Here is a 19,836-nt window from a genome sequence, read left to right on the forward strand (position 1 = left end):
CCTCTTCCCACTCCTGTCCCCCTTGGACAGCCCTCCTTCAGGCCCTGAGACAGAGGCAGAGGTGTATAGGTAGATCAGAGCTTGTTCAGGTACATCAGTAAGCACTGAGCTCCTCCTGACTGTAGTACAGATGAACTGCTTTTTCAAGACTGGAATATTTACTTTCAAATTCAATTGCATTTCATTAAGCAGTATGCAGCTTCCCTGTTTGTTTTTTTTTGGGGGGGAGGGGTGATGCTGTTACTCTGAAATCTCTTTGGTGAATGCTACTGTAACTGCATCCAACTTTCAAAAATCTGCCATCTATTGTTAGTTTTTCAAGCTGCTGCCATGTAATTGGTTAAAAATGAATGGCAGTTGGAGTTGTAGCAGATGAGCTGGGAATGAGTGAGCAGTTACTTGTTGGGATCCCTTCCAGAGAAGGAAGGTGGAGTTTTAAGCTGCTTGCAGCCTTTCTAAAATAAGAGTCAAAGCAAGTAGGTGCTTTTTGCTGTGGGTGAAACATCAACTAACTTTGTAGGAAACTAAAAACTCAGTAAATGGGGAGAGGAGTTCTTAGTCTGAATATTCTCTTTACTGATATTCTGCTGTAAAATAATCCACTCATTAAAACTGTTGTATATTTCAAAATATGCTGATTCTTAATACACGGATCCTCACCTCAAGAGGATCCTCACTGGCTGGTTGCTATGCCAAAAGCAAAGAGGGTAGTTTATCGTTTACGGTGCTGCAGGTTGGGTGTTGGTGTTGGGACACTGCATTGCAGGTCAAAATTGCAGGTGGTGGTGGCAACAGCTCCAAGCGCTGGGCTTCAGATGCTGTCTGCAGCTCCTGGCTCTCCCACGGCCACTGTTGTGAAGGAATAGGAGGGGGTTATGGTGTGTTCAGCCCCTCAGTTGTGAGCTGAAGTGTTAATTTGTACTCTGCTGTTGTCGCCTTGCTGGGTTTTTTGGGGTGCACGCTCTTCTGCATGCTTTGAAAGTGCAACAAGCTGCCTTGCTCTTGAGCATTGTGTGCTCTGTGTGGAGTTTTCATAGTAATCCTGAACGTTGGTAACCTACCACACCTTGTGTGGGACAATATGCCTTGCTGATTAGATGCTGTTGCTCTTTCTTTATGTCCCCCCCAATCTCCTTAACAGGCTACAGGTGTTTTATTGCAGCTGTGTCTGGATAGACTAGATAATGGGGCATTAAAGAATCAAAAGCTTGCTCCAAACCAAGAGTAATAACAAGTACTTGCAATACCTTGTATGTATGTACAGTACAAACATGAGTTACTTATTAAATTAGTGACAACTTGTTTTTATTATGTTGGATTGATTGGTTTGTTTTTAAGTAAGAGATCTGTTAAGGCATCTTTCATTAATCAGGTGCTGTGTAATGGTCAGACTTTAAAACTTGTCAGTACACACACATGCTTTATCACTGGCATGAGTCAGAACAAAAACAGTTTCTTTCTTCTTCAGGTTCTATTGCATTAAAAATTATATATTATTGATGATATGTGATGTATTTAACTCTGTTGTTCTGTGAAATTGTGTTTGGAGCAGTCTCTGAGCAATCCAGATATCTCTTAGGGGAAAGCATTAATAACAACAGAATAGACTGATGTAGTATTTGAACTGATAGAGGGTAACATTTCCAGGTGACATAAATGTGTAATGCCTCTGCAATGCTGTGCGTAGGCACCCAAGCTCTGAGAGAAGGTGGTACTTTTTATTGGGGCTCATTAGCAATGCATCCTGCAGGCACTGACATATCAAAATAACTCATTTTATCCTCAGTTACTGTAAATTTGTTTGCACCCAAGTCCAAGGTCTTCTGGACTCAGGAATCTGTATGCATATGGTTATGTACACATTCAGAAATTCTGGTGGTTAATTCCTTTCTGCCTGCATAAGGTATGTGTGACAGGAGTGTATGTAATCATACGGCATCAAGGGTTTAATAAAACTCTGCCTTTTCTACCATGCAATTTCTGCAAAAACAGGCTGAACCAGGAATCTGGGGAGATGGATTTTGGCGGGCTTTTGCTGAAAATAGGAGGCTTAAAATAAAGCTATTTGTTACCATACAGATTTTTCTATTCAAACTTTTCATGAATCAGCTGGTGGGGGGACTTTTAAACTGAAATATTTACATGAATCAGACATCTGGGCTTTGGGGGAGTGACCATTACTGCACAAACAGTTTAAACTCTGAAGCTTTGCTGTGACTTAGTGCTTCCCTCTCTTAAAGAAGGATTTCAGGATATTGGTGCTGGGAGCACTGAGAACATATGAGCCGCCAGTAAGTAAGGAGCTGTGTTGTCTTGAGAGGGGGTGCTTGGCAGAGGGTTTGCTCCAGAGTTACGATAGGAAACGTGGGTGGTTATTTCTGTTCAGAAGTTCTGATTGCTGCAGGTACATTGGATTTGGGGTTGGAGCCTTCTCAGAAATACTGTTGTCCTTATGCTTTTTTGTATAGCTTATAATCGAGAAGCTTGACTTGTAGTGTAGATGTAGGAATTGGTATGGAGTTGAAACCAAGTTAGATTTCACTGCCTAAGAAGAAAAATTGAGAAGGAAAATAGCATTTTAAAATCTGAAGACTTAAGGTAGGTCTTGCATTTATGTTTTGTTAAAACATTATTATTATTTTTTTCTGAAAGCTTTGTAAATAGTTTTGCAGGAAATGGTGGAGCAGAGAATACAGGGCAGAACTCTATTGTCTGCTGCTTTTGCTCCTGTTGAAGATTTTTGCAGAAGTATTTGTTGCTTAATCTAACACAGGTGAAGACAGAGTGTAACTCATAGGTGTCACCTGGCTTAAAACTTTATTTAGCTCAGTATTCTGTATTTTAGCAGGGGAAAATTTGCTTTTCCTGTCTCTAGAGAAGATGATCCTGCTTGTAACAGCTCATCTTTCACCAGGGTTTTTTCCCCTTACCCAGGTCAGATCTGCATATTCCATCCTTCTGCTTAGAAAGGAGGTACATATTCTATATGGGCACAGCCAGCTTTATTTAAATCGCTGACTGAATTTAATCAGATAGCACTAGCAAAGCTACCATTACTGTAGTGTTAAGAAGCTCTTTACAAGGTTCAAATGCAAGAACTGTAATTTTTCGGATGACTGTCTCTTAAACCCAATAGTGTGAGTAGTGGAAATAGCCTTTCTGCGTTGCCTGGTTGTGCTTTTTAACACTAGTACCTTGAGCCTCACAGGGAGGGAAGCAGCCTTAGCAAAGCATTAACCTGTTGCCTTATTCAGGAATTTTGTTCCCTTCTGGGACACCCACTGCTAGGACATTCTTGGATGCACTTCATCTCTTCCAGTTGATCAGGCTGCCATGGTGTAACTTTCCTATTTTGGAAAAGCCTATAATAGGTTACTTCAAGTTAATAAATCTCAATGACTTTTTTGCGTGTATTAGCCTTGGTGATTATAGGTTGGCAAAAGAAATGATGCTGTCAGCGTGGGGTGCTGCTGCGGGTCAGTGCTGTCAGCAGCGATGCGAGCTTTCAGCCTGTAAACCAGGCGCTGGCAGTTACAGGAGGACCTGGTGAACCGTGGATCTTAAATCAAGGTGTGGATGTGCAGTGTTAAACCATATTGCAGACTGTAGTTTTGAATTGCATTTGTAGAAACAGTAGATTTTTGTTAAGACCCAAGTAAACGAGTAAGTCTGTAAACTTTGCTAACAGTGAGGCACTATGCACAGAATAGGAGAAAACAATCAAGCATTTCATCAGCCTTCTTGCTGTCTCTCGCCAGAATTTAAAGGCTGTCCTGCATTGCATCAGTCCTGCTGGACATGATTTTCCATCTATCTTTCAAAGCCAGATGGAAAATGAATCCACTGTATATTGATAGAGTTACTTCGTAACAAGGGAAAAGCCTTTGGTAATGTGCCTGTGCTAGTTCAACCTATAAATCACCCTTTTATTGTCTGGTTATGTTCGTGTCTGTAGCAGAAAATGAAGCGAGGATCATTAGTAGGTACGAGAAAAGCATGTTAAAGGCTCCAGGTAGATTTTCTATCTGATACAATTTGGGTGAGTGCACTTTTATGTTGTTTGCCTGTGGTACAGGCATATCTACAGGTGCCAGCGAGCGGCCAGCCTCAGACCTGCCAAGTCTGACGTTGCCTTGAGCATCCCTTGTTTGATTTGGCCGCGCAGGGCGGTGCCTGGGGCTCGGACCCTTGCGCTAGAAGGTACACTTGCCCAGGGCAGCCTGGCGACACCAGCTTCCCTGCTTATGGGAGACTTCACGCATGGCCCTTCACCTTCTGGAAGAGGGTGAAAACTGATCTCCTAGACAAGTCTTATGCTTAAAAGAGAAGTAGTAATGAGAAACCAGGTTTGTACTTGGCAACTGGAAAAATGCTTTTAAAAAAACCAAAGACCAAAAAAACTGCCTGCTATGACAATGTGACTGTCTGAATCTTAAAATGCTTAAAGACTGTAGAATTTGGCAGAAAGCAGGGAGTAGGATTTAAAAGCAGGATGTGTCATTGCTTTAGAAGTGCCTTTCTTCTACTGTAAACCGCAGTACCGACAACGTGGGCCCATCACTCATTTTAGATTTTTAGTAGCCAAAGAATCAATAGGCTTGTGTTTACTCCAAGCAACTTGTAAAAAGAATGGCAGCTTCTTGCGTTTTAAACTCTGGATGAGTTTTACACAATTTACACTGAAGATGTGTTTTAATAGGCAGGTTTTACACTTATTTTGTCTATTCCAGTTTCCTAATGGTGCTGTGTTTCCGTCTTAACTGGGAATGCAGAAGGGAACAAAGCAGAGCGTAAGAGGGGAAGCTCTGTCGAGACTAGAGCAGGCACAGCCTGGCAGGTTTTTTTCCTGTGCCCTTCTGTGCTGTTTCCTTTCCATACTTTATCCATTTTATTTGTTAAAATCTTCAGGGACTCCTGAGTTACAGGTGTGTGAACAGAAGCTGGGGCCAGAATTCCTAGGGTGTGACTCCAGTCTCATTCATGCAAATTCAAACCTGCTGTTTTCAGTGGATTTCCTTCATATTTACAGGATGAGACCCCAGATCTGTTCTCAATCTTTAATAGAGCAGAAAGTTTTACTTTTTGCCTTTCTTTCTAACGGTTGGATTACTGTCATTCTGCACAGCCCTCTGGAATGCTTCCCTGCGACTGGGGAATTTTTATTGCCACTGAACTGAGCTGACAAGCAGTATGGTTATTTTCCTCTTCCTCCCTCTTTCTGGGGAAGTATGCATCTGATGATCAACAGCAAATAGTTTTTATGAAAATTAGAAAGTCGGATTGGTGCTTACTTGCCAATATAATATTTTTTCATAGCAAGCTTGATGGCTTTTTTTTTTTACTTAACCTAATTCTGTAAATGTGTAGGGGGCACAAGAGCAGACCAACTGAGAGAAGATGAATGCGAGTGGTGAGGACTACATGAGAGGGGCTAGGTTTGCTAACTCAGCGTGGTACAGGGCTGGTACAGGTAGACTGCGTCTGGCCTCCAACTGGGAAATCCGCACGTTGTGTAGGGCACAGCGAAGCCTTGGCCAGCGGATCCCTCCTGGCTTGGGTATATCTGCGCTGCACTCCCCGTTGTGGTTTAGAGGTACCCAATACTGATTCGCTAATCCTTACGTACAGGAAATGCTTCTCGTTATTTATCTGAAGCCCGTGAGATTTCCCTTTTTCTCTCCAGAGGAGGAATTCAATCACTGCTAATTTGTTTTTCTGCTTTTATGCTTAGAGAAACTTTTGGCATGTTCCAAGGATATGTTTTAAGAAATTAAAGCAAGGCTAAACTTTTTGAAAGGCATGCAATTATATTAGAAATACATCTTGTTCTAAAGTAGTAGGCTAGAATTAGGTCAGGCACACCCTGTGTGTTTCCTGCTTGCTCATATTTCTGAGAATAATTGTACATGGGAATGTTTTTGTAGATTTAAAGGAGTGTTGTCACCTTAAAAATGAGTTGGAGTTTTATTTAAGTCATCGTGGTTATGCTGTGGTTTAGGAAGAGTGGAAGATTGCTAACCATCTGATTCACTTGCTCAGTGTGCTGATCGTTCTTGCCATTCGCAAACCGAGTGGTGAAGTCAGGTTACTCACTTCTACTATTTTTACTCTCTTCTGACTGACTTCTTGTCATGCCAGATGACAGTGAAGCAGTGCATAAGCTGTCAGATGTTACAGTAAAGGGCTTTACTCTTCAATGGATTTTGACAGCTCAGCTTTTCATGATTTTTCTTTGAAGTTGCTGTGAAGTTCTGCAAACTTGATACCTAACATATTTTTATAACGGCTCTTTAAAAAAAAAATCCCAAGGGTAAGGATAATGAACAAGTAATACAATAAAAAGTTAGAAACCAGCGAGTCTGTACTGATGCTTTTGTTATCTTTTGCTTAATAAAATGTCCTGCATCTAAATGGGTTTTCTGTGCTGGACATGTTACTGTATTTGAGTTTCTTTTCTTTGTGCACATCACCTATGTACTGTTTATGTTGGTCTGTACCAATTAAGCCATTCAGCTCCTTCCAGTAGCTGGGTGAGAACTGTATACCTTGGGAAGTGGGTTTGGATGTGCCTCAGATTCGTTAGGGTGGGGAAAGATAATGTGCTGAAGATCATCCCAGCCTTTTTACATTCTAGTACACTTCCTTCTTTGTCAAGAATTATGTAGAACAAGGATCAGCCTCTATCTGCAAAAGGTTTGTAGCATGAATTGTTGGTGCCAAAGATGCGTTGCTAAATAAAACTCTGTTTCCAGTTTCTCTTTTTAAAAAAAAAAAAAAATTATCACTTCCATATTTTTCTCTCAGCAAAAGTGTTGGCTCTAAACAAGTTCACATAAAGATGATTTCGCCATGACCATTAGCATGTGGTTTGGAGAACAGAGATGCTTGTTCAGTTGCGCAGCTCATTCTTAACATGGTCATGTTCTGGAGGGAGGAGGGACCTATGTGCTCCAAGTTAGGCAAAACCAACGGCCAGAGTCAGATGTGAATTCCGATTTTTGACTGTGATACTGATTTCCTTAAAAAAAAAAAAAATACCACAGCCTGTTTAGGAGCTCTTTTGCTGATCTTTAGTGCTGAACGTGACACTGGGCTTTTGATTCATGAGTTCCCAGCTCCCAAAATCCAGCGGTCCGCAAACCGTGAGTCTAATTCCTCTGCAGGCTGGTCCCTACCTGGTCTTTCACGATCTGAGCATACAAAAAAGTTACTGAGAAGTGAGCTGAGAAGTCAAGGTGCTCGTTTACTGCTCAGGATCAATTCTGTGGTACCAGCCAACTTAGACTTACCAGAGGGTAGAAACGTGCATGGAAACAGACCTCAAAAGAAGGTGGTAACCTGCTAATATTTGTCCTGCTCACCACAGGGTAATTGCTGGTGCACAGCCAGGGAGCTTGGGTAGCGAACGTGCTAAAAGTCAGCGTAACACCTAGTTAGTGGGCCTTGATACTCTGGCTGGTCCTGGATATTATGTCTCTTTTTTTCTGTGTCCCTGTTTTCTCTCATAAAAGACTTCCCTGCAGTGCTTCCCAGGGCTGTTAGGAGGAATGAGCAGTTAATATTTGTAAAAAGCTTTGAAGATGAATAGTGCTAATTATTATTTATAGGTATTCATTCTCCCCACGGGTAGTTCACCTTGATCCTGGGCATGAAAGGAAACCAGGACATTTGTAAGCTGGTCAGGCATGAGTATGGCCTTCTGAAGTCTTTATGTACTAGTTTCCCTACTGGGTTGTATGTGTGATTGTGATACATTTGTCATGTTAAATGACTAGTTTGGCTATGTATTGTACCAGCCAGTTGTGCTTGAGGAATCCTTACTCATTTGCCTCAATTCTGCTGACGCATAGTGTATAGGATTTGGGTATGCCAGGAGGGGACAGAAGACAGGAAAATAACATTAACCTGGCCCAGCTGATTATCAGCAGGGCTGAACATTTGGTTTCCCGTAGATATAATGAGGAAAGTCAGATCGGATGCTTTTAGGAATCACCACAATTGTGAAGAGCATCTGTTTCTGAATCTTCCCATCTCTGCAGGTTTTAGCACCTTTTGCTGGTACTAAACTTAGTGTAATAGAAAAGAATGAGGAGAAAGGTGTCAACAGCTGGGGCTTTTTTTCCTAAAAATCCTCTTTAGCAGATTAAGCAGAAAAGGGAGGGGGGGGGAACCCATCAGGGAAAATTAGTGTAATGTAGTTCCTGCATATCTGATGATAGTTCTATAAATAGTTTCTGACATATTGTAGTAGAGGACTCTGCTGAACGGCACGCAGGGTCTCTTGAGCTGTGCGTGCGTTTAATTCGAAGCTTATGGTGATGAACAAAGATTGTGACATCCATCGAACCCAGTTTGATTGTTGTGAGAATTCAGTCTGTAGGTGTTTCATGCTATTTGACATCACTTAAATAGGGTTTATAAGGCAGGCCTCTTGTGAAGTTATGGAATGTAAGTGTCCCTTGATAAAGCTGCTGTTTGCCTGGATATAAACTGCTTATTGATCTGACTCCCTGCCTAAATTCTCCTCTCTGCTAAGTAATGTATTAAATAATCAAGAGATTGTTCAGACAGCGCAAGGGGAGCTTATTGGCAGAACTACAGCAATGGAGCACTCTTGAAAGAAAGCAGCCTAAGAAGTAAATTTTATGCTTTCAAGTTTTCTTTATAAAGTTCTTGTCAGCTCACAGAGCAAAGTCTGTTCCAAGTGAGTGTGTTAGCATCTCAGTTTTACCAGGGAGCTTGTTTCTATATAGAAAAGTTGCAGGGGGGGAGGGAAGAGTTCCTGAGACACAACCCTGTATATTGTTTGTGTTCTTCCCAGCAAATAGCCAGTCTCAAGAACAACTCCTCTGAAGGGCTTTCCCAAGGTGATTACGTATCTTCTTGACAAGGATTTTTTTTTTCCCCATCTCAAAACACTTTTGCCTAAGTAAATCAAACTGCAATTTAAAAAAATACGTTTTGTCTTTCTGTGCAGTTACCAAATTTTAAAGCATTTTGGTCAGAAAGTATAGCATAATTCTAATGTATGGAATTCAGTGAATATGTTTGAAACCACAGTATTAGTTGTATAAATAATTTAACATTTACAGTCTGGAAAACTCCATTTCCTTGCAGTAGTTACAATAGGCTATAGGAAATAGGGGAATGGTTTGACTTTTTGTTGTTCCATTTGACATTGTCAATTCTGGAATTGATTTAAAGGCTTTTTTCCTTTCTCTCCAAGGTGTTGTACAGTATGCGGGTTTGCATATTTAGGTTTACTTTAAACAGTATTTTTTGCATATTGTGTATGTTTACTTATTTATATAGATCATTCCTGGGATAGTAGCTTTGTCCTGAAGTTGTATGAGTGGGGCAGTTGTTCTGCTTAGATACTGGGAGCTCCACACACCCATGTCCCACTGCCCATGGCCCAAGAGCAGACTGCTGACCTTCCTTACTACCTCTTTGCTGGTCTGACACACGAGAGAAGAGGGCAGAAGGTTGCAGGGGCTTATTCACAGGGAGTTTGCGTTGCCCTTTGCTCAGGCAAAAGGGGATGGATTTGTTCACGTGTGACCAAATGCAAGGCATCATTCACGGGGACGGCTAGGTTGCTGGTGGGACTGGTGAGGGGGTCTCTCCAGCGTCCAGGCAAGCAGTGCAACGGGTCCAAGAAAGCAGCCCGGAAAGTGTCAGGAGAGGGAGTTTTCTGAGCCAACATTGGGTGTTTGGTGAGAGGAGAGGTGGATAGTGATGCACTGCACGCTGTTAAGTTTGCTGGAACTAAGGTGACCCTCGTAGGCTCCTCGCGTTGCTGTTCCTGCCAGCCAGCCAGAGCCTTTAAAAAAAGAAAAAATACAGTAGCTTTTCACATGGTTTTGCTGTTGCCAAAAATCTTCCTTCTGATGAATATCACATGATGTGTAAGCAACAGATTTTCTAAAAATATACAGATTTAATAATGCTGTCAATATAGTATTGGTTTTATGGAACAAGAAGAAGGAATTGTTATTCCTTTTTTAAATTTCTAATTAAGAATGAAGTGCTTATACTGACTGCCAGTAGCGATGGGCTTGAAACCTACCACTGAACTGCTCATTAAGGCCTTCATCCTCAGCAGGTCCTGACCAGAAAACTTGCCAACTCTTATTTGGCATTTTGTTGTTTCATTAGTGCTGTATTTGATCTGGTTTGTATCTAGCCATGTCAGTGTTCTGCCATGCTTTATAGATGGCACCCACAGGCCCTGGAGTCTTAATTCAGCCAAGAAAAAGACACAGGACAATTGTTCCGCAGGGGGGAAACTGGGAAAATTCATTAATGAGGAAATTGGTGGTTTATGTTTGAGAGAGTGAAAGGAAAACACTTAAAGCCAAGAAAGGAGAGCTGTTTCTTGTCCAAGGCAATAGCAGGACAAAATGTATGCCAAAGAGAGAATGAGGGAAAGAGACAGCAAAAGAAATCTGTTAGAAGATATGAAGAAGCGGAGTGAAGTGAGTCTTAAAGATAGGAACAGGGAAGAAGAATTTCACTTAAGAGTGAAATGGCCAAACAGCAAAAATGAAAGAAGTCGCTCTGCATATGCTGAAAGAACATTTAAGATTTGAATGGCATTGGTTTAACCATTGTATCGAGCTGAGCCAGGGTACGATGGATGTAAGGCTGCTGTAGTCGTGGCTATTCTACGTGATGTGAGTATTTGTTGTAGGACTATATCAGGTTAAATACTGGGGGAAGCACTATATGACAGGAGGGTGATAAATTGAGAAGGAGGAAGACACAAAAAAAAGCAATTACTGGGAGCAGGGAACCTCCTGGTCAAACCTCAGAGTGGTTAAGAGGCAATGCCTGAACTGTTAGCTGGGAAAATGTTCAATTTTGGGCTATAACCATGTTACAGAGCTCATTTTGCCAGTGCTGGGAATCAAGAGATATGTAAACACTTTTAAAGGGCTCTAGTGGTCTGGAAGTCAGGCAATTGCTAGGAAGGTTTTTGTGGGAACACATATGTGATCTAAAGACATCATGGCTTTAGACTTACTTTTTTAAAAGCCAAGGTTTATAGATTAAATAGACCCCTGGTTACTTTAATACCTCTCTTTTTCCTCTTCCTAGTTAAGTGTAGGGCCATAACTAGTTTCATAAGCCTCTCTGAAGCCCCGTGAAGTATCTAAAGAAATGCCTTTTGAGCCTGAGGGACTTTGCTTGCAGTACCAGATGCAGGGATTTGAGCTCCATTGCTTGTGACTTTCTTCCAAAACTAAGAACCTGGCATTTTCTCTCCTAGCTCTTCTCTTAAGAAACGCAACCATCTCCTCACATCACGGAGGCCCAGCATGAATGTTAACTGTGCTGGTGGGACAGACTGGTCAAGAAATCCGGAGTCCAGTTGCTCTGTGGAAAACATAACTGTAGCAGTCCATGAGTCAGAAGAAAGTAATGTGGTGTTAGGAGGTCACAGCCCTGCTGCAGTTCCCAGGACTGAGGGTAAGGATAATGTCTTTACCTTACAGTAATCTTTATGGGAGAATTTTTAATTTTTTTTGAGGGGTGTTATGTTTTGAAAAAATTCCAGTATCCCAAGGCAGTTTGCAGTGGGGAGTGCAGAACATACGTACCCTGCCTTTGCCAGGCTGGTCTAAAGGACAAAGGTCCACAGCATAGTGTAGGGTCTTGCTGTCTTGGCAAGATCATCACATGCCAGCCAACCTGCAGCTCTTTCTGAGATTGTCCCTGAACAGATAAACTGAAAGCGGCTGGACAGTCCTGATGAGCTATGTGCCCACTGTGGACTGGACATCAAGCACCTCTAATATGGTGTGTGCTTTTGCACCAGCTTTCCTCTGAGAGTAGGTGTCGGTGCTAGGAATCTGTGTCTGTATTTCTGGCCTTGTTTAATTTCTGTGCTCCTGCTCTTTACACACTGAATATCCATCTTGCTTTAACAAGGAGTATTAAGCATCGTGGTTCATTGGGAAATTTTTTATCCAAAATCCAACTGCTGGCTCAATTTGAAAATGCAGTCTAGTTTCATGGCATATAACATTACCCTGACAGTTATGTGTATCGACATCTTTTGTTATTGTATGACTCAGTTTTCTCATTACAGTAGGAAATTTTACTACGAAATTATATTTTCCAATAAATTATATCTTACCCTTGCAATATTTGTTTGTCTTTCTCAGGTTTAGATTCTGAATGCCGACACACTGCTTGTCCAGTAAATCCCCAGATCAGTAGCATGTTGTCTGCTACTGAAGACACACACAACTGTCATTTCCAAGACGGAAATAAGAGGCAGTCAGAATATTTTAATACCCAGGAACGCCATGGATGCTGCGCTTTGTCTTCAAGCAGCAATTCACAAACAGTGGCTCCAGAGAAAGTGACGCTTGTGGTAGATGGCACTCGCTTTGCAGTGAATCCACAGATTTTCACTGCTCACCCTGATACTATGCTGGGAAGGTGGGTGATTTCCACTATTTTCAAGATACCTCAAGGGGGTCAAATATTTGCTAAAATGGAACAAACCTGTAATGTTTGTTTTGTGATCTCATCCGTACGCACAAGTGAAGCGAGGTTGACCTCATTCAGAACTTGGGTGTGAGTGAGGCCTTGCAGACAAGACCAGATGTAGAGAGAGTTGGTAGTTCTCTAGGTAATGCTCTCCCTTCGGTCCACTTTCTTCAAACAATGTGCACTTTTAGCTAGACGTGGTCTGCTTTTGCCTTCTCTCCAAGTGTTCGCCTTGTTTGTAAGTAGTACATCTGCTCACAGCTGATAACCTCCCTTCCAGAATGGGGAAAACTATAATGCTGCATCCCCCTTCTGCTATTATCTTATGATACTTTCCCATAAGAGAAGTTACTCACCTTCCTGTAACATAGCTTAAAGGTTGGAGCCTACTGATGCAACAAGAAGCACTCATTTTCTGTATTGCCAGCACTTTCACCCATCTCTGCCCAAAGGGAGACAGGTTCTGTTGGGTTAGTGACCCTTGCACAGGTCATTGTGTAAAACAAGGGATCAAAAGGCAGGCAGCGGTCATCTTGTGCAGCCTCAGTGAAAGGGCTTTATTGCCAGGGTATTTTCTGACCCGGGGTTGAATGATCTGTTCTCTGAGCTGTGGCTTGTTCCATACAATACAGTAGCTATAGTGACAGACAGAGTCCAGCTATAGGAGGACTTAGCTGAGCCAGGGCTTGTGCTTATTTACTGTGTAAGAGATTTGAGTGTAGGTTTCAAGTTACTGTATATATGTGTCACTGCTGGTTTTGTTTAACCTCAGTGCACCTACTGGTCTCTAGAATTAATTAAGTATACTTGTGTACTTACATAGATTTTTATCTGTTCAGAATGTTTGGACCAGGAAGAGAATATAACTTCACCAGGCCAAATGAAAAGGGAGAATATGAAATCGCAGAAGGAATTAGCTCAGCTGTGTTCCGGACTGTGCTGGTAAGGAGATGTTTGCAGATTATAAAAAAAAACAGTCTGTTTGTCACATGTGCAAAACTGAGCCATCTCCCAAGCAGCTGCACACCCCCAGGACATATTCTTTTATTACTGTTTTGCATTGTGATGTAAAAAAAAAATTACAATAGACTTTGGTATGAGTCATCATTTCAGATATTTGCTCATGTTGCCTTTTACCTTTCTTGTGTCATGCCATTGTCATTCCTGAGCTGTGTCCTGACCTCGTGAGATGTTATGAGATGTTATGCAACCCTATGGCATGGGAAAAGTTTTAACTGGAGCTCACAGTTAATCAGACCCAAGAGCAGCTGCAAAGAGACATAGATTCTCGGATAAGCTGGGCTGGTTTTACTGTTCACAGAGCTATACATAGCCTGTGTAACTCTCAAATGTTGGTTAACAAAACAAAGAACTAGTTAAAAATTATTAGAGTCCAAGCTATTCTTAATTTTTCTCTCCAAAATCTGTCCTTTTATTTGCAGGATTATTACAAAACTGGAATCATTAACTGCCCTGATGGGATTTCCATCCCGGACCTTCGAGACACGTGTGATTACCTCTGCATAAACTTTGATTTCAACACAATCAAATGTCAAGATTTAAGTAAGTATGGAGAGAAATCAGCTCTTAGGAGATAATCTGCATGGTGTTGAGCACTCTGATCCTGATTCGGTGCAGTTCTTAATCGTGTGCTTTAGTTTAAGCATGAAGGTATGGACTCCACTAGGACTCCTGTATGCGTTGCATTTAAACAATTCCTTTTTTGCTGCATCAATCCAAAGTTGAAGTGATTGAATCCTGCAGAACACAGACACCTTGCTCAAAAAGTGAATTAAAATTGTAAAACTTCTAGTCTGCTCTTGTAACAGAGGCTGAGAAGAGGAGCTTGCTGTTACAGCCAAACAAAATGAAGGCTAAAAGCAGGGTTATAACTCCTATCTAAAATGTACCAGAGAATGGTGAATAATTTAAGCTAAAGGATGATGGGCACAGCAGGAACCAAAGATGCCAAAGTTGGAAAGTAGTAGAGAGTTCCTAGTCACGAAGGGATCTGACTTGGAGCAGCTTTTTGGTGGGTATGCTGGCAAAAAAAGTCCTTGTAACATAGGCAGATGTGTGAAAGGCACTATACTAAAATGGGGTAGATGGTATCATAGCACAGGCTGTGGGTGGAATTTCCTACCCTGTCCTCTGATGAGTGATCACAGAAAAGGCAGAAAATGTGCTTTCAAGGACAGAGGTTGTTGCTGGAAATTCAAGTTAAGTATAATGAATTAATTATTCAGTCTGTTACTGTTTCACTGTATTGATTGGACCTTGGTGGTTTTTTAATGGTAATGTAATGGGTCTACAGTGTAATTTGCATCCCATTTGAAATGCAGTCTCATACATCTGATTTTGCCAGTTCTGGAGCTGGAGATTGTTGATGCATCTGAACATATGTTAAGGAGTTTGTCTAAAGAAGAATGCGGGCTGTGCTCTTGAATGTACTTGGGAAGTGTAGAGCTGGGGCATACTTTCATACTATGTAAAAAAAGCTCATCATATGATTTATGTCTCATTAGGTGCTCTGTTACATGAGCTCTCCAACGATGGTGCTCACAAGCAGTTTGATAGCTACCTGGAGGAGCTAATTCTGCCTATAATGGTGGATAGCGCAAGGAAAGGGGAACGTGAATGCCATATTGTCGTTCTGACAGATGAAGACACTGTGGACTGGGATGAAGATCATCCACCTCCAATGGGAGAGGAGTACTCGCAAAGTAAGGGCTCTGCACTGGAGCTCCTGGCTCTGTGTTCAGCGCACACCCTGGCATGAGGAAAGGACCCGTTGCCCAAACAGCAGTCTTCCTCCAGGAAGAGATGCTGGCACATGGAGTTCTGTTTTCGTACGTTCCTTCTGAATTGGCTGCTGCTAGAGGCAGGATACCTGGCTAGTTAGAGCTTAGGTCTGACTGCCTGCGTTGGTAATGACAGCACTCACGGCATCTTTTCCTTTTGTTTGCCACCTCCCCCTCAGCCTTTTCCTGGCTCCCGAGTGAGTGAATATTCTGCTTTACACACCCATCACCACACATTCTATCCAGACTGTAACGTCTATTGCTATCCTCTCACTAAGGAAGTGCACCTAATCCCAGTGATGAGAACAGACACCTGAAGTAGTTCTTGGAAACCAGACCTGTTTTTTGGCACCCCCACAGCTGAACATGTCAAAAACAGGGAGAAGGTCCCGCCTTGTCGATTCTAATCACCCTTTTTATTTCTCAAGTCCTTTACAGTTCCAAGCTGTACAGATTCTTCAAGTACATTGAGAACCGCGATGTTGCAAAAGCTGTATTAAAGGAACGGGGCCTGAAAAATATTCGCATTGGCATTGAAGGTAAAGTATTTCTTCAACAAAGGAAATTCTAAACGAGGTGACTCCACAGTCAGTAAACCCTGGTTTCCTTTGGACTCTGTAGGCATTTCCTGTTTTGCTCTGTGTTTTACTAAGCATTTATTTTCATGAAACTAGTAGAAGCTGGGCATCTTCTTTCACCTCTATCACATTACACTGAAATTGGCCAGGAGGCTTAAAGGTTAAGGGAAAATGAAAGATACGTAGCATGTACCAGTAAGTGTTGTCTCTTTAGGACCAAGCAAACAGGAAAGGGGAGTCATGCTTCTGCCTGCTGATCCAAGCATTCCCTTAGGGATCTTAAAGAACATTGTGCTCTGTCCTGGGAGACTGTCTTATTTTTGTAGTAGCTATGTTTGCTCACAAAATGGCCAGGGGAAAAGAGAACAGTCTTTTGCAAGCCAATAATGGTAAATGTGGAATGTGAGCGTTTGTCTCCTTAAGCCCCCTGACCCCATAGTCACTCCTACCTGGCTGTTCTTCTGGGATCCTGTTGTCCCTTTGTGCAAGTCAGAGGTGTGTAGTGCAACTGACTGGCTGTCTGTGTTTTCAGGATATCCCACGTGTAAAGAGAAGGTGAAGAGGAGGCCTGGTGGCCGGTCAGAAGTGATATACAACTATGTTCAACGGCCGTTCATCCAGATGTCATGGGAAAAGGAAGAAGGCAAAAGCCGTCATGTTGATTTCCAGTGTGTTCGGAGCAAATCTCTAACAAACCTAGTCACTGTGGGTGATGACGTTTCAGAGGACCATGAGGTTATAATGCATCACCCCCCACAAGTAGATGAACTCGACAGGCTAAACGCACCATTCTCCCAAATGGCTGTTAACGATCTACCAGATTAGCTGTGGCTCAGGGTGGATAGTCCTGCTTGATGTGGGAACCTCTCAGCGTAGTTTCATCCCAGGTGATGGAACACAAGACTCCTGCAAGGTGCTTTATCCTCGTTCATGCTCTTACTACATTGTCATGTTTCAAGCATGTTAATAAAGAGCCACACTCCGTAGTCTAATTGTGCAATCAAAAGCAACATCTCCTCAAACAAAGAGAAATTATGCTGTTTGTTTCTGCTACAAAGGCTTCCAGACTGGTGGGTGCTGAATATTTTACCTAAACTTCTAAAAGAAGAGCAGAAGTATTTAGAAGCGTCTTGTTTGACATGAGAGAGGAAATTCTGGGCCTGTCAAGACAAAGCTTTCCTTTACCATTAGGCACTTAGCTTTTGCTTTTGTGATAATCAGTTACAAAGGACCGAACATCAAAGCAGGACAGATGATACTCTTTCATCAACCAGCAGAAATGTAGCACAGTTGTGACAGCAAAATACTGAGTGTGGAGGAATCTGTTTACACTGCCACCTGGCTTTGCATCCAGCATGTTGTACTGCTGTTCTAGGGAAGGATGAACTAGTTTAATAGGAAGCATATGCCTGTTCACAGGAACTTCCCATATATATTTCTCCGTAAGATGGAATCACGGTTTTTAGGGATGTTGTCTGTTAAGTTCAGTAAAACAAGTAGATCATGCTGAAGGAAAAAGCCAAAAAGGAGAGACTGTAGTTCATATTTTACCAACAAAGTAGGTCTGTTTAGTAGCCTGATAGATGTAAGAAGCTTTCTAGAGGTGACTGTGCATGCTAAAGACTTTCAGTTGTCTCCTCCATCCACCTGCTAAGACAAAAAAGCCAGTGGAGGAGCTCCCAGTACAGTTTACTACCTGAGTAAAATCCTTGGTCTCATCAACCTTAGGCAAAATTTCTGTAGACTCTCCAAGGAGCGTTCCGCTATTGCAGCTTTAAAAGGCCAGCTACTTTCTTCCCAGTTTGGAACTGACTGGACCATTTTCCTGTCAGGCAGGTAAGAAATACCAGGAGTAAACCAGCCTTGAGTAGGGAAAAATACATGTACCTAGGAACAACTCTCCTTTGCTGCTCTGCATATATAATCCTAGTCTGTGGTTAAGGTTCTGTTCATTGTGGATTCAGGGACAACAAAACTGTGACTGTAGGTATAGATACACTCCGGGCTGGTTTAGCTCAGTTATATTAGAGCCTATCTGGTCCTGTTCCTGCAGCATGGAGTTCCGGGTAGGCTTGCTTAACCCCCTGATTAGCACACAGTGAGTTCGGTACTGCTGCAACCGAGCTGCTATGTCAACCAGGAATGGGCCTACCTTACAAAGCCATAATTTCTGATGGCTGTGTAGAGGTTTTAAGTACCCAAAGCGGAGTACTGGAACATGGTGCTGGTGCAAAGAAAAGCTGAAACCCATTCAAAAAAAAAAGAGAGCGAGGGAGAGAGCTCCCTTGCAAAGTTGTTGAGTTCAGGTCAGTTCTGCTTTTGCAATTGACTGCTATTGAAACCTGTTGAAACACTTGCGCATTGAGTTACCTGGCAATAAATTGAGTTACTTGGCAAAATAGAGGTAGCTATCAGTCTGCCCCTTAAAGGTTTAATCCATTGTTGTCAGGGTTGCATCATCCAAGCACATTTTTATTATTCTCCATCTGTCTGCAAAGTGTATGGTAGACTTAGCATTGAAGATTGCTGTTACTGTTCGCTGCTAAGGATGTTTGGGTTTTTTCGGTGTAAGTAACATGACAATATCAAGCATAAATTTTCCTGAAGGTTTATGAGTGGCATTTTAGTTACAAGTGACAAAATCTCTGCCAAGGCATATACTCGCTGATATATTTAGTTCCTTCTTGTATGGATACAGGTTCCATTCTTTGCAGTGTTTCTGTTCTTAGCTTCTTTCCCAAGTGCAGGAAATAGATTTCTTCTTTTGCTAAGTGCCTACGGGAAGATTTCCAAAAGTGCTTCAGGACCTCGGGGGAGTCCCAGGGGTTCAGATGCCCAGATCCACCTGACTGCTTTTCAAAAGTCCTCCCTGTGTGTCATTGGATCAGTATAGAGAAGTGTCCTTCAGTATCTGCACAGAGGTGGTGTGCAATCACTTTCCATTGTTGTTCTAGGTGAGTTTCTATTTTTGTAGTAGAGAAAGGAAGACATATGGACCATTAACCTTCCAGCTAAGGGCCAGACCAAGCCCATTACCTGCCTTGGTAACGAGCCGTTCCCACAAGTGAAGCAAAGGCGCTGGTGAGACTGTCCGCCCAACAATGATGGAGCTTGCCCCCAGGCCCTACGGATTATTTTTTTGTGTGTGTATTTATTTTTACAGCAGTGTAAGTTTTAAGTAAATGTGTATTGGTATTGACCAGCTGATGTGGAATTGGGAGTTTACGCATGTTCTGCTCTAAGGACTTGTACGTGCGTGTTGTCAGTGCTACCTTACAGGACTGTGTCAAGGCATCAGACGCTGAACATCTGAGATCGACAGCACCTTATGGGATCTGACAGCTCAGTACCATATTCATCCAGAACAAACCCCCCCTGTGTCTGTCCCTGAGCCAAGTGTCAGCTCGGCCTCTCAAGGATTCAACCAGTTTATTAGAAATAGTGACCCCAGGCACTTAACTGCAACTGGCTGTTGCCTGAGGGTTAAAGGCTCTCAATGCCTTGTAGGAACTTTTTGGTACTCTGTGTAATCAATTTGGACCTTCAGCATGGGATGGAGGTATCGAGCTTCCGCGATTTCCATGCAGGTTTTATCGTTCAAAAAGCCACTGTACTTAATTGGCTTTCCCAAGTAATTAAAGATGAATTTTGGCTTTTATTTGTTTTAGTAGAGTGAGTTCCATTGGAACACTAAATCAAACTGAAAAAGTGTGCATTTGTTCTCTTGGTCACCTACTGTTCAGGTACAAGGTCAAGTTTTGTCTTATTCTAGATATACTGAAGTGTTACCTGTGGTGTGTATGAACTACAGATGTACGGTTTCTTTCTGTATTAAAGTATAAATTATATGTGGCTTGTTTGGCTCTTTTTAAAACTGTTTTAAATGTGGAGTAGACAAATGGGCAGGGGATAGATTGCTAGAAGGTTTTGTTTCCTTGCTTCATAAAGTAAGTGTG

The 19,836-nt window shown here is 42.1% G+C and overlaps 1 protein-coding gene across 2 annotated transcripts; it reads left to right on the top strand.

The window, feature by feature from the left end:
* The first annotated feature begins 2,280 nt into the window (after window positions 1-2,280).
* On the top strand, window positions 2,281-19,728 carry KCTD20 (potassium channel tetramerization domain containing 20). 2 transcript variants are annotated; one of them, XM_009817887.2, is made up of 8 exons: window positions 2,281-2,291; window positions 11,273-11,472; window positions 12,171-12,450; window positions 13,341-13,443; window positions 13,944-14,064; window positions 15,027-15,224; window positions 15,731-15,841; window positions 16,413-19,728. In XM_009817887.2, the coding sequence occupies exons 1-8, from the start codon at window positions 2,281-2,283 to the stop codon at window positions 16,703-16,705; spliced, it is 1,317 nt and encodes a 438-aa protein (XP_009816189.2). In that variant the 3' UTR covers window positions 16,706-19,728. The 2 variants fall into 2 exon arrangements, with proteins under 2 accessions (XP_009816189.2, XP_059687098.1); XM_059831115.1 differs by lacking the exon at window positions 2,281-2,291 and adding an exon at window positions 4,767-4,837.
* Window positions 19,729-19,836: the final 108 nt, after the last annotated feature.

The sequence above is a fragment of the Gavia stellata genome, chromosome 30 (genome assembly GCF_030936135.1).
Source record: "Gavia stellata isolate bGavSte3 chromosome 30, bGavSte3.hap2, whole genome shotgun sequence".
Classification (NCBI taxonomy): Eukaryota; Metazoa; Chordata; class Aves; order Gaviiformes; family Gaviidae; genus Gavia; species Gavia stellata.

What these genes read in the sequence shown, in the direction of transcription:
- KCTD20 (XM_059831115.1), top strand. Translation starts at nt 4,767, where the DNA reads ATGCAGAAGGGAACAAAGCAGAGCGTAAGAGGGGAAGCTCTGTCGAGA. An exon ending in TGCAGTTCCCAGGACTGAGG is followed by an intron (nt 11,473 to 12,170) that starts GTAAGGATAATG and finishes TGTCTTTCTCAG; the next exon opens with GTTTAGATTCTGAATGCCGA. An exon ending in AATCAAATGTCAAGATTTAA is followed by an intron (nt 14,065 to 15,026) that starts GTAAGTATGGAG and finishes ATGTCTCATTAG; the next exon opens with GTGCTCTGTTACATGAGCTC.